Source organism: Barbatula barbatula (genome assembly GCF_947034865.1).
Source record: "Barbatula barbatula genome assembly, chromosome: 11".
NCBI lineage: Eukaryota > Metazoa > Chordata > Actinopteri > Cypriniformes > Nemacheilidae > Barbatula > Barbatula barbatula.
In genome coordinates, this window is record NC_136774.1 from 9059510 (window position 1) to 9074664 (window position 15155).

The 15155-nt window shown below is 37.8% G+C and overlaps 1 protein-coding gene across 6 annotated transcripts in view; it reads left to right on the top strand.

Moving 5' to 3' along the window:
- LOC306900181 (actin filament-associated protein 1-like 2) overlaps nucleotides 1-15155 on the top strand; it is a 31236-nt gene that overhangs the window by 13875 nt on the left and 2206 nt on the right. For 3 of the 6 annotated variants that reach the window (XR_013787273.1, XR_013787275.1, XM_079466938.1), the window contains exons 4-13: nucleotides 5743-5839; nucleotides 6867-7081; nucleotides 7261-7437; nucleotides 7723-7815; nucleotides 8607-8700; nucleotides 9803-10017; nucleotides 10349-10452; nucleotides 10563-10683; nucleotides 11454-11544; nucleotides 14294-14463. Coding sequence is in view for 3 of the 6 variants with exons in the window: in XM_079466938.1 (XP_079323064.1) it covers nucleotides 5743-5839; nucleotides 6867-7081; nucleotides 7261-7437; nucleotides 7723-7815; nucleotides 8607-8700; nucleotides 9803-10017; nucleotides 10349-10452; nucleotides 10563-10683; nucleotides 11454-11544; nucleotides 14294-14463 (1377 nt within the window). In the remaining 3 variants the exon portion in view is untranslated. The remainder of the gene's footprint in view (nucleotides 1-5742; nucleotides 5840-6866; nucleotides 7082-7260; nucleotides 7438-7722; nucleotides 7816-8606; nucleotides 8701-9802; nucleotides 10018-10348; nucleotides 10453-10562; nucleotides 10684-11453; nucleotides 11545-14293; nucleotides 14464-15155) is intronic. The other 3 variants (XR_013787274.1, XM_079466939.1, XM_079466940.1) reach the window with 1 other exon arrangement.

Consider the following 15155-nt stretch of genomic DNA (forward strand, 5'->3'; position numbering starts at 1 on the left):
CAAAACAGTTTCATTGTTTGTTAGAGAAAGGGAACAGAATGTATTAATATAATTTTCAAGTTACCACTGGTGTGGCTTATCACTCACTATTGTATAATTTTAGAGGTTTCTGCAGTGCTGTAGTGAGTAACACATGCCAAGCGCCAAATGTGAGTAAACATGTAAGTAAATAAATTGGCAGTTGTTCGGTAACTCGATAAGGAACTATAACAAGTGACTATCACTATGTTTTTGCTGCTTTTACCCAACATTTCTCATAATATTTAAATCTTTGTACTTTGTATATATGTATTTGTATTTATATGGATTTATATATATTCAGCTATATCATTTTATCATAGAGGAAAATAGGTTTGAATAGAAATATTCTATTTAGTGTACAGCCTTTCAGGTGAACAACATTTTACAAATATCTAGTTTAGCATACAACATTTGGTTAAAAACATGAATGATATATATATATATATATATATATATATATATATATATATATATGTGTGTAATACACGTACTATTTAAACATTATAGTGTGTGTTTGGACTGGCATAAGAACACTAGTGTTTGATGGTCTTGTAATGTATATTGTACAGCACGCTACAGTGTGTACTCTCGCGCTGTGAAGTGTATTTTAAGCGACACTAGTTCAGTGGCCATAATAACAGAGCAGATCAGCCGGCTGCACACTGGCGGTTGCGGGGCCCAGGGCTTCGGGCTTGTGTTGTGGGCGCCTGATGAGAGCCTCCCAGCTTCAGATCACCCTCACTGCGGTCTTTCCCCCTCATCTCACCCAAGGGTGGTGCGAGGCAGGAGGTCAAAGGTCAAATCCTTCTTCAGAATCAAAGATTTTTAAGCGGCCAACCACATGCACACAACAGTGACGGGAAGGGCTAAAGAAGACTTGCAGCGCTGGAGGAATAACCATGATGGAAACTCACGCATTGCTATTAAGGAAGCACAATCAGTTCGTTGTGTTTTGGGGAATTCTGTTTGATATCCCAACCGGCCTCAAACAGGGACATTGGCTCGATCAATGGTGTTATTTTGGGGTGGAGCCACACACTTGTGGATGTTAAAGGCCGATTATGGAACCATTCAGACAAAAAACTTTCCTTTATGGCATCTTTTATCTTTAGAGTATTTTAGAGTAAATTTACATCTTTTATCTAAATCGACTTACAAAGAGTTAGAGGAGCAATAAGCGATATGTCATAAAAGAGCATTAGGTGCACTACATTAGGTGCTAATACAAAGTTACTAGGTTTAACAAAAACTGTTTTTTTTAGGTGTTGCTTGTTTTATTCCACTGTGAATTCATTAAATCTACAAAAGTAGGCGTTCAGAAATGGAGCTGGCAGCAAACTAACGGATGGCGAACTGATCAGAGAGGTTTAGAGATGATAACCTTTTTTTGTGGAATGACTTGCACGGATGAATTGTTCACCACAAAACTGGTACACTACCAAAAGTATAAAGGGTTAAATTTAATGAATGTGGACTTTAAGTTATGATTAGATTACAGTTAACTAGGTTCTGTGTAGGAAAGTAAGAACGTTATATGGAGAGTGTGAGATTTATGTTGCGTTTGTTTGTGCATCTGTCGCATGCTTTCCTCCTTTAACCCATTTGATTAACCTCTGTTGACTCATAATGAATAAATATAAATCCAGAATCCTAAAGTGAAATTCCTATGTGCTCTGAATTGAGACTAAATTAAATTAAATTGTAATTCCTTTACTCACCTTAATGTTGTTTTGAAACCCGTTTTGGTGTTATGTTGTTCAACACATTCATAGAATCTTCACACAGCTCTTGTTTATACAACAAACATTTTTTATCGACCATGTCTGCTAAGCTTCAACAACAACAACCATTGAAAAACAATTCTATTTAACAAGTCCAATGTCTTTTAATGAAAATGTACATAATGCTTAATATTTGCTTATGACACACACATACACGTGATGTCTAGACATAAATTACATTAACCACAATATGTATTTGAAGTAAATATAATAAAGAGTCGCGAAAAAAATTAAGAGACCTTTCCAAATTTTCATTTAATCAGCATTTCTAGATGTATTGTGTGACCATTGCAGTTCTGTGTCTGTTGAATTTCAACAAAATCAAACATCAGGAAGGACATAAAGTCTGTGATAAAAATGTTTATCACATACAATTGAACTTTTGTACAAGTATAACTGCTGTTTTACTTGAAAGTAAATGTGAAGTATCTTGCAGTATTTAAGGTCTAAAAATATACAGAGCATCTTTTCTGTTTTTCTGTTATATCTCCAGTTTTCATTTTCTGCAAATAAATGCAAATATAAACATATATTGTTTTTAAATTTGAAATAAATATTGTTAGTAGTTCACAGACTGAAACCTAAATGATAATTTTACCTAAACACATACCTATAAAAAGTACTTTCAGAAAAGCTGAAAAGGGTCTTTGAAATGGTCTCTTATTTTTTTCACGACAGTATTTTTATTTTGCTTATTTAACTTCCACAGAGAATAACTGCTAAAAATTACCAATTTTTTTGTGTTAAGTGAAAAACGTTTTCAACTTGAGATGTTTTTGTAATGACATCACTGTCTTTTTTTGCTCCGTTTTCTTGTACTCGGATGCCTTTGCTATCTACTAAAAACCCATCTTGGGCTTTTCTCATCAACAATTAAAGTCAATGGGAAGTCCCCCAATTCCACAATCCAAAATCAAAAGCTTTTTTTGAGGTGGAGGAAGTGGGGAGGAGGGCCATATCTTTGACAGGAAATGCCATGTTTAAGCGGGAGGCCCAGCTCGATGACCCAGCGTTGCGACGCAATTGGCTCGAAGGGCTGGAGCGAAGAGGATGTGGACGTTAGGGAGGATAATTATCGTCGTCTACGTGATAGATGGACAGTGATGGAGTGATATAGAGATGGACTGATAGGACAACCACACACATGGGAAGGAAGTCGGAGGGTGCAAGGAGGATCTCCTGGGAGGTGTGGGAGGGATGAGGTCACCCGTTACGGCACATTCCTGGCGTTTCCATGCCAACCAGACAGACCTGGTCCCATGGGTATGCATGTACGTAGACCATGGATTGATCATGTACATGAGTATGGTAACAATGGTGTACCGTTGTACGGTTTTGGAAACGCACACACTCTGATGCAGATGTTTCTCGGTCACCTCTGCACACCTGTAGCTGTTCCTTGAGTTTCTCTAAAAGGTCCTTTGAGATAGGGGCCCTTTTTCATTCAGTTCTGTGGTCCTTACGTAAGCTTGGTTTCTGTGTGAACATGTGGGTCAGTAAAATGGCGTGTGTGGGGGGATTTTACAAGCTTTTAGATTCCTCCTGCACTTCATGAGGTTACTAAGTAAGCTCGGTTTGACAGGGTTGAAATGACCTGCACAAATCACGTCTCAGTGTGGCTGTAAGTTCTCTGTGTGCGATGACGGCAGAAGAGGTTTCTATAAGGTTTTATCATAGTTCATGTGAGGTAGATCGTTGGGTCGGCTAAGATTGGTTGAAATGTGTAGTGTGTATTTTTTTCAGCCTGAGCAAGAGTACAGGTCCTGCGTCTGTCTCCGCCGAGCATCCCCAAAACTCTTTTTCTCTATTAAAAATGATTTTTTTTCACAGACTTCTAGCTCTCTGAGAAATGGTCATTGTGCAAATCACATTTCTACATTCTTTAAGACCTTAAAGGGATAGTTCACCCAAAAATGAAAACTCTGTTTACTCACCCTCTTGTCTTTTCAGACCTGTACGACTTTCTAACTTATGAAGCTATTTTGAAGAATGTAACCGTTGGCAGTACCCATAGATTCTATTGTACGAACACAAAACCAATGCAAGTCAATGGGTGCCGCCACGGTTCGGTTACCGACATTCTTCAAAATATCTTATTTTGTGTTCTGCAGAATAAAGAAAGTCATACAGGCTTACAATTACAAGGGGGTGTAAATGAACTGTCCCTTTAAAGAAGAGACCTGGTTGAAGAGTCCTTTGCTAAAGTACAACATTGTGGATCATTGTTAAAGGATTCTTCAAGGTTCTACTCGCTGATAAACGTACATTTTGATCCTCAACCGATTAACACTTTCTGCGTATTATCCCATCACCCCACAAATGTTTTTCAGCCTTGCATTAAGATCTTTCTCTGGCTCTACATCCCTCTTTTTCACACACTCACAGACACACAAAAGCTCCTTTCATCTTCCATTCAAACATTCAAAGATATGTATCTGATCTCCAGCGCTGAACACACTGAGCTCATACACATCCACACCTCCCCCAAGAGCGAGAGGGGTAAACGGAAAGAATGAAAATATGCTCCGAATAAAGAGAAGGAACGCTAAGAACTAAATTCATTAACCTTCTAAAATTGAGTTACACACCCACCTTACCACATAGAACATATTCCGTGTTAGAAATAGATTAATGGACTTTTTCTCTGAAATTTGGTGAAATGTACGAAAATAAATTTATGTTTCATCGTCAATCGAATATAAAAACTGTATTGTTTAGTTTTTAAATAAACAAAAAGTGAACTTAGACTAAAAGCCAGCTCGGATTGTTTCAAACCTGTATAAATGTCTTTGTTCTGTTAGACAGAAAGGAAGCTATTGTGAAGAATGTCAGTAACAAAACAGATGTCCTCCCCCATTTAGTGCTGTAGTAGGGAAAATAAATACTGTTGGAGTCAATGAAGAAATTTGCTCGGTTACTGACATTCTTCCAAATATCTTTCTTGTGTTTTGTATAAGAAGTTTTATATCTTTAAAATTGTTTCACAACATGTAAATCTGATACGTTCTGCTAGTACTCATACAAATGATACTGGTAAGGCATAACGTTGTACATTAACTGCCTAGAAATAGTCAAGAAGCTCATTTAAAAAGGTCAAATAACAAAAATATGATACTGAAAGATTCTCATTCACATTTCTTTTTTGAAGCATTACATAAAAATTGTTCCACTCTTTCTTAAAAAACAGTAGGTCGAGTTAAAATGATCATCTATTGGAATCGGTGGCACGCCACAGATAATCAGTTCTTTCCAGAAGGTTACGTCAATACATTTCCTCTTCTTTTCTTTTGAACATTAAAATTCTGTCAAGTCTGATGCATTGAAGTTCAATGACCTCAACGTGAACGATACTGGACCCAAGACCTAAAAAATCACCCTATGCGCTCTGCTTTTGTCTTCTTGTTTTGAACTCCCAGAAACCTTTGTTTTAGTTGCACTCTTGTTGCTCTTCTGCCCTCAGCGCCCGACTACAAATTACTGACCCCAGTGCAGACCACAGCCATTGTCCTTCAGCTGTGTTCCTCCACAACCATCTGCACCACCATCATAAACACATGAACCAACTGACCCTTCACACAGCTAAAAACATACTGTCTCGCTCTGCGACTTTCTCTGAACGTAGAGATGTTTTTAAACTCAGGATTGAAAGAAATGAACGTAAAACTTGCAGGTTCAGATCGCCTTTGTTGTCATCATTCTAGTATGTGTGGTTTGCCTTGAGCAGCTCATGTGAATGTGTTTGATTGATCAGGATCCAGATATGGGCTGCGCGTACTTCACAGTGCATGGATTAAAAATGAGTTTAAACTAGACTTTGGCCTGGGCCGTGTATAACGCTGAATTTCAAGGCTTTTTTGGTCTTGCATTTAATAATATTTTTCCAACCAATGGTGGCCTCATTCTAAGAATACGTTTTGCTTTTGTTTGTGTGTGTTTTTAGTCGGTTAGTCCTGCTATTCCCTCACACCCTCCGTGTTTAGAGGACGAGGACTGTTATGAAGAGGCAGAGCCATTTGTGCCGGAAAGTCAGTCTGCAGGTCAGAACAAACACCAGTTTCAATGAAACAAACACGTCTGCCGCTGTCCTGTTGAAACCTCGGATGTACAAATTCACAGTTTTTCAGGAAATGGAAAAATCACACTTTTTAAATAATTAAATACAGTGATGTCAAAGTGGACAAGCGCTTTTTAAACACTTTTTATTGGTTAGATATTTGCAAAACCCAGTGACAAACATAAAGGTGAGTTATAATAATTGATAATGGCAAAAAAACAAAGATGGAGATAAGAGGTTTCAGAAGAACAGCATCGATATTCAAATTCATAAAGCAAACTCAAGGCAGATGTTTGTAGATGGGTTTTGCAAAGATATATTATTAAGAACTTCTTAAACTTTGTCCACTTTCATTCTTTTTTATTTAGAATTATTTAACGTTTTCTGGTGCTTATACTTTCATTATATGAGGTATAAATATGTCAATTGTTTACATAAAGCAGCATTTTATGTAAATATAATAGATGTACAATCATCTTTAAATAAATAAATAATATTATTTATTAGACCACCTACCTGTCGTAAAAACACAAATATTTTATGAATGTCAGAAACTTGTTTAAAACAAAACATGTATTAGGCAAATACAAAACAGAAATATCAAAAAAATCTTTACATACAAAAATGCAGCGCAATGCTACTGGGGTTTATAGTCCATGGATCGGTGCTCTTTGGATAAGACATTTTTTATTCAGGAAAATAAATGAATTATGAATTAACAAAATAATTCTTTTTTATACCGAAAAAGTCTTTATTTACATTGTTATACTCAAATTCGAGCCGGCACATTCAACTCTTATTCAGCATTCAACCATTAAAACTTATATGTAAAGGACTGCAAGTAAATAGCTGTAATTGGCCATCTGAAATAAATACACATATGTTTCTTTTCTATTTTTTTCTTTTAAACATTAAATTGCAGTAATTTATATTATAAAATTTTATATAAGAGCAGCTGATGTCCAAATGCAAGTCTAAAACCTTTATAGTCCCTCGTGTCTCCGGCTCAGAAAAAGTAGACTCAGACAGCAGTCACTACGAGTCGTATGGTGAGGAGGACGATGAAGAGTTTGTGAAGGACAGAGCTCACTACATCCACTGGAGCTCCTCTCAACCCTGCTTAAGACCCGTGCCGGAGTCACGCATCTGTGGATACCTCTGGAGGAAGAAGTGGCTGGGCCAGTGGACCCGACAGCTCTTTATTGTTAAGCACAACTCACTTTTGGTAAGGTGACATCCCAACCCAAGTACCAGCTTGAAAGTGACTAGAAAAGATTTGAAACGCTTTTCATGTATTATCACAACAACAACAAATATTGGCCACATGATATGGGGTACATTTTAAGATCGAAGTATTTATTTGAACTTTTTGGTTTGTTTGTATGATGTTATTTTTCTTGGCAGTGTTTTAAATGTGCTAAAGACCTTCATCCACTGCTGGATCTCAACCTGACGGGTTGCTACGTGGTCTACAAATCCAAGCATAGTAAAAAGATGCAGTATGAGCTGAAAGTGGTGTCCGGTGCAGACACTCTCATCATGGGCTTCCAGAGCAGCACACAAGCTGAGGAGTGGAGAAAGGTCTGAACACTGGATAACTTCTTTAAACCTGACTTACATTGACACAAACTTAGCCTCTGTCTAGCTGCAACTGTATATGTACTGTTTGAAGAGTTTGGTTCCAAAATGAATTTATTCATTTTTTTATTGTGCATTGCAACTAATATCAATCAAACTGCATTTGTTTTGTTTTAAATTAAGTCATAACTAAAAAAATACAGCTAACCAACACAATGTAATAAAAAACACAACTAAGTTATCTTGTTTTCTATTTATGATGTCTGTCTGTTGATGTCTCATTTGTAGATTATCGAAGAAGTGAGCGGTTCCTCTTATTACGAGCCTGAATCTCAAAGCTCTTCATTGACACTAAAGAGTGAAAGGCTGGAGTCTTGCAGGGTAACACACACACACACACACACACACACTTTGACTTTCAACAGACATCATGACGTTTATACTGCTCAAACTATTTATTCCTTTTCTCTTTACTCTACCTCAAAACAGCCTTCATAGAAATCGTTTGGCATTTTCAAATATACATAATTTAGAATGATTATTTTCGTTGTTTTCCTCACGGGAAGCAAAAAAGTTCCGCCACAAGATAAAAAAAATCAAGTATTACTGTCTTCATGGCTAAATTTACGGTTTTCCAGAAGCGCACACACACACACTGACACAATACTATTTACTCCTCCTACATTTGTTATCAATGTGATGAAGAGAAGATGAGAGGAACAACATTAATATGAATGATTTTAAGTTCTTAAAGGGACAGTTCACACAAAAATGAAAATTCTGTCATCATTTTCTTCAACATATGTCATTTGAACCTGTATGACTTCCTTCTGCAAAACACAAAAGTAGATATTTTAAAGAAGGTTGGTAACCGAACAGCGACGGCACCCATTCGTTTAGTGTCCATACAATAGAAGCGAATGGGTGACGGCGTTCGGTTCGGTTACAAACTTTCTTCGAAATATCTTATTTTGTGTTCTGCTGAAGAAAGAAAGGTTTCATTTTTGTGTGAACTTTCACATTAATCTGTCGACCAGTTTTCCATAAAGTCTATTTGATAATCACTTTATTGAATTTTCTGTTGCCGTACACTTAAACCTATTAGCTCAATCTTGTATTTAATCTTACGTAAATTTGTCAACAAGAGACTGACTCTCTTTGTCTCTCTCTAGTCAAGTTCAGTCCTCCATACGGATTCAGATGATGAAAAAATCTCCAGTCTCCCCTCTGCAGCAAGCATTGTGGAGAGCAAAGACAAAAACACAGGTGAGCACACACACTTCCTATGAAAATGTCATGTTTAAATATTCAGTATTCACTGCAGAGGGCTTTGGTTGTTGAAGCCTTCGTACACACGTGTGCTTCAAAACGGTAAGCTGTGGTGCTCATGCAAGCAATGCACATTGGATGAAGAACATTTTGAGGCAAGAACACATCGACCTGTCTATATACGGTTTCATCGTACGCAACAGCCTGGCCTAAAGTTACTTCCCCGTCTTTGGTTATAATAGATCAATTTATTTGATATTTAAGTTGTATTGATATTTTATTGTACATGAATTGTATTAAATTAACAGTTATTTATTCTTTGTGTAGGTCTACCGGAAGTTACGTTCGGGTCACTTAAACATTTTGTTTTGTGAAGTTGCAGCTGAAACCGTCTATAAATAAAACCTGCAATGTGATTGTATGTTGGGAAACTACTGATATCTTGCTCTATATAACCCCATGCACAGCAATAGACTATTATAGCACAACTGTGGCATTGTTCCGCTCGCGAGTGTTTTTGTGTCATTCATCAGAGACTAAATTCACTGCATGCCGCACAGGACACAGGCCGGGTGTTTAACACTGCACCATTGTCTGTGGACGGATTCCTGTGAGATTTGATTGTCACCTTTGACACCGGGGTGACAACCACAGGAATGACCTCAGACGTTCGGTTTGTAAACAGATTGGTGAATATATACTGGTATTCGATCGCAGCTCAGTGTTTATGGAAGCTGATTTTTTTTCATGTAGACAAAGCGCTTCTGAGCTTTCAAAAAAGTACGCAAACGGTTTCAGAAAAGACTGGAAGCTGGAACTGGTTTGATTGGAAATTAGATAGGTGGGTTAAAACGTCTCCAAGTGGTTCCATCTTTCCACTCGCGGGAGTTTTTTGTAATGGTTTGTTATTGAAAATGCGAGCTCACTGATTGGACGCATATGTTCGTGTCTGCTTTATGTGTTTCGGTAAATAACTTAAAAGCAAAACCGCAAAACTAGTTTATTGGTTTACGCTTGCAAGAGTTGGTTCATATTACCATCCCTTACCTTTAGTACCTTTAGTTGGGCAATGGGGTTTACAATTCCGGTCTCTCTTCAGCAGGTTTCATGAACGTGCTGATGAACTGTCAGTGGCAGAGTCTCTGGTGCCGGGTGGAGGACGGGATGCTGAAGATGTGTCGGGATGAGGAGTCAGAAGAGACCCCTCAGTATACGGTTCAGCTCAGAGGGAGCGAGGTCCAACCCGGGCCGGATACAGCACAAGCTTACCGCATTACCATCATGCATCATGGAGACCAGGTGGCTGTACTGGAGGTATGATCTTGGAACTAACATGGAAACCTTTGTGAGCCCTGAAAGCCTTTAGAGCTAATATTATGTTTTTAGACATTTTCCATGATGATACAAAACACACACTTATTCAAGTTAAACAAATTGAGGAAATTAGTTTACTCAAAGTCAACTTCTTGGGGTTTTAAGTGTGCTGATCTTTCAGTACAACAGTATATATCAAATACTATGGTATCAGATGTATTACAATCACTGTATTTGTAGTGCAAGTTTACTTGTAACTAAAGTTGATTTGAACTGTTCTCACTTTGTTTTGAATGACTTTGTCGATGTTATTCTTTGTGTGTATGAGCAGGCCAGTTGTGCGGATGATAAAGAACAGTGGGTTCAGCTCCTGCAGGATGGGAGTTCCACTGCAGATGGCCCTCCGTATCAACACACCAGCCACGAATCACTGAGGTGCACACACACACTCATGCTATCTGTTTGCTGCCAGCATTTTGTACGAACTATGAATCACTAAAACCCTGTCATTCTTTCCCCATTCTTCTGTTTCCTTTGTTCTTCAGTGGTCTGAAAAGCCGCAGGTTTCCCACCTCAAACATGTACATGGACGACCCCTTTCAGCAGCTCTGTGGTGGAGTTCAACCTCAGCCCATCTATTCAAACACATCTATACTAGAGCACATGGTACGGTTCGGCAGGGGGGGGGTTATTCGAGTTTTTACTCTGTAGGCTGTTTATTAGGTTGCCATATGCTGTGGTAAAGTTAGGTACATTTTTGAAATCAGTATTTGTTAAAGGGACTTTACAGTTTAGATAGAAAAGTTTTCTCTACCTTAAAGGGAACCACGTGTGGTTCAAAATCTGTATATGACTCTTCTGTGAACCCAAGAGAAGATATTTTGAGAAATGTCTCGGTGGTTTTCTATCGATACAATGGAAGTCAATGGAGGTCGGTGTTGTTTGGTTACCAACATTCTTTAAAATATCTTCGTTTGTGTACTGCAAATGAAAGTTAACTTTCCTTTTCACTTTACATAAAAGGGCCATGTCAAAATTATTTTTGGGGTTGCCACAAATGTGTGATTTCTTTCAATATCCAACAGAAATGGTGTTGAAAGGGATAGTTAACCCCCCAAAATTGTCAGCATTTACTCGAAAACAGGTGCATAAAGCACAAAATTGAGCTCTTGATAATGTTGAAAAGCTGTTTTAGAGGCGATCAAGTACATTTAAGTGAAAGATTATGAAGAAATATGTCATGCAAACACATGCAGTAATAGATTATTTGCGACCAGCAAGGATTGTTTGTTAGGAAAGTAATAAGGTTAAATATATTGTAAATCTTGTTAATTTAAAAACAAAATGTATAAACATTTCATTAACATGCATTGCTTCTCTGAAAGCACTAGAATTACAGCACAGTACTTATAACAGCTGTTACATCCATTTCTCAGTTTCAGAAACCTTACGGCGGGGGAAACGGAGAATTGTTGTCATCCAAGATTTCTGCCAACTACAGCAATAATGAAATCTTCAGCAACCACAGTGAGTCAGTCACACTGCCCCTGCAGTCCCCCAAATCTAAATTCACTTTTTGAGAGAATGGATTAAAAAAAGCACATTATGCTTCAAATACACAGTATATTTATAGTTCTCTCTCATTTCATCCCAGTTTCTGCTCTCAGTGGTCTATGCTGATCCTTTCTTACTTTATGTCACCGGCTTGATTGTAAAACAAATTTTAAACTGCTTTTACTGTCATGGGAATTTTTTATCCACTTTAACCTCAGTGCCTTGAGCAGTTCGGCATCATCGCCTCATGATTCTCTCATAAACATCTTTAAGTCATGACAATACTGTAATGTATAATACGACAATACGGTTAGACATACATGGTGACTTCTCTGTACTTGAATAAACCGAAGTGGATACATCGGATATTATCTAGTACATTGTCTGAAAAAACAGAGGACATTTTATCACTTGCGATATGAAAAGTGTGTAAAGAGCGAGAAACAGAACACATGCTGTATGTTGAATGCATGTACGTCTTTTCCATCACTTCCTCTTCGCAGATTCACAAACACTTGACAATTTAGAGGCATCTGCTTTCAATTTGGAGCGCTTAATAATTATACGGCGGCTGGTTGCTCACAACTTTCCATGCTCATGGTTTACAGGATTTGCATAATGTCCCAGAGCATCATTTTGTGCAGACAGAAAACTGTTTGTAGGATCGCACATTGCATTTAGAAAGCCAGTATGAGCTACATCCAAAGTGTTTAACCGGGGGTCCGCAGAAAAGCTCTTAAAAACATTTGAATGGGTATTTAAAGGGTAAAATGAACAATATGCTTCACTTGAAATTGACATTCAAGTACAGTAGCATTTTAAGGGAACACTCATGAGAAAAATGGGAAACTTCATATGGAGAAGCAGTTTTCCGCAACATTGTGCATCTGACTTGATGTGTACAAATTGACCTTTTTGCGGTTTGTCTATGGACTTTGATGTGTTAGACTATGATCATGAATCTATTTACAATGCTGTTTTTCTCATCAGGTTGGTCCAGTTACAATTGTGCAGCCAATATCCATTTGAAGGAACAGTTCACCCCCAAAATTTTAATTCTGTCATTGTTTCTCACTAAACTAAAGAGTTCTCAAGTTGTTCCAAATCTGTATAAATTAAATTTGAGAAAGATATTTGAAAGAATGTAACCAGACAGTTCTGGGGCACCATTGACTACCATAGTAGGAAAAATGTGTTATAAAATTATTTGTTCTCTATGAAAGCCAACCGTTCTGGGGCAATTTTGACTACCATTGTCATTTTTCTTAATATGGGAGTTAATGGGGTCCAAGAACTGTTTGGTTACCAGCATTCTTTCAAATATTTTTCTCTGTGTTCATCAGAACAAAAACGTTTAAACTAATTTGGAACTTAATGGTGAGATGATCATTTTTATTTTTAGGTCAACAGTGAACCCCAAAGCGTTTAGACAGTTACTGTAAAGCCAGACTTAAAGCGGCCATGACTCAGACAGTTTCTGTATATCTCATGTAAAGCTTGAGTACTTTCAGAATAGTATTGCATCCTTCAAATATCCTTTAGTTTCTTTAGTATCTTTAGTTTGATCACATTTATAAAAAACAGATACAGCTGTACGATTATTTCCGAAAACATGCGACATGTGTGGGGGGAGAGGGGGCGTTACTAAAGCAAGTTCTCACACATTGCCAAGAAAACACAGACATCAAGTTACACTGACCACGCGTGGTTCATGTCCAGAATCTTTTAGCTCTGGGGCCGCCGTTCCATCTATCAGTTTCAAACGATCTCCAAATCCAACGTTATATCCACCGTTTATATAACATTCATCACCCAAATGCAGCGAACAAACAAACACAGCTGAACTTCATGAACATAGTGCTCTCCTGCACACAAGTGAAAGTGACTTGTGTACTACCTCATACGTCCAGCTCGTTTTTTGACAAGATGACCATGTTAAGCATGAGAAGATGTTTAACGCTGTAAAGAAGTCACAATGCATGACACACCGTTGCACCACCCCTTTAAAATGTCTGAATGTCAGACAAATTGTCATGTATTTCAAGCAAACCATTTTGCTAAAATTTCAAATGATGAAATAATAAATACATATTTACTATACATAGACAACTTTCTTTCGATTTATATAAAAATCAAAAGAATCACTTTGATATTTTGTTATCCAAAGCTTTGACATTCAGACAATTACACAGCATGCAGAATGATGCTAACTTTGTGTATAAATACTTTTTTTGCCCACTGTATGAACATCTGTGAGTACATCAGTTTGTTTTATAGTGTCACAGGGCATATGAGGTGAGATTTTGTGTGATTCTGGATTCTCAGTATAAGAAGGAAACGCTCCTACGCTTTCGTTTTGGATGAGACCCGCGGCCGCTGGCCTTTTTATTCGCTCGTGGTTTTGGTCGCGAAGCAGGGATGTAGCCTTGCGGCATGCGCGCACATACACACATCCTTTTAAGACTCTTTAGTCGTAACCCTGAGAATATCATGTTTGCTTTTTGAACCCAACTTTCCAGTGTGAGCTTTTCTCAGGGAGGAGATTAAGAGAGGGTGAAAAGTAGAAAAGTGAAGGGTACACACATCCAGAAAACCATTAAGAATCAGAAAGTAACACTATCCAGTGCGCACAGGGAGAAGTTGGAGACCATTAAGTTTTTCACATTTTTACAAATATTTTTGACTTCATATCCTAAAACAGTTTTTGTATTTATGTTTTCAGATACGAAAAAGTTTGAGATCGAGAGGGGTGTGCAGATGTTGGACCTGACAGGAAAGAGGCGCGTGCAGTTGCGTGCAGGGTCAGAGGTCAACCTGGTGAGCGTGGGCGCAAAGCCAGCCAAACAGAGTTCCTTCAGGCGGTCCCTCGCTTTCTGCACTGAGCGAGCACAGGTAACACTCCATCACACAGGGACATGTTACTTTGATGATGTCAGAGGATAACACAGTAACACTTTGACAGTGTTTAAGGTACAGTAATATATGTGTAGCCTGGGACTCCAACATAATAGGCGTTATGATAGTAGAACAAGTTCTTGGAGACGATTGTGAACCCCGCGTGTGAAAGCTGCATGCGGACGTTTGTGCTCGTACACTGCCACCTGTTGTTTGGATCGTGTAACTGCAACACAAAGTTACAGATTTTCCAGATCAATCACAATGATGTGTTTGTTTTTATGGGTGTTAGTCATTTTATTAAGTGTCAAACAGATCAATCGTGGCTAGTTAAACAATTTTCAAGATCACTGTGAACACTTTTAGCATTTGGCAAATGTAGCCCCATCTATGCATACATCATTTGCCCATTATTGTTATTATTTATATATATATATATATATATATATATATATATATATATTTATATATATATCATAAGGGAAGAATTTGTGACTTGTCTTGTTTGTTGCTGTGTTTGTCGGTGGTCACTGCTGTTGTGTAGCTCAGTAATTACAGTGGTTTGGTTTCAGAGCCATTTCCTCCCAAAGGAGCAAAAAGTAAAGCTTTGATAAGAGCAGCTTTAAAGGGACAGTTCACCCAAAATGTTCAATTCTTTCCTCATTGATTCACCCTCATGTGGTTCATAA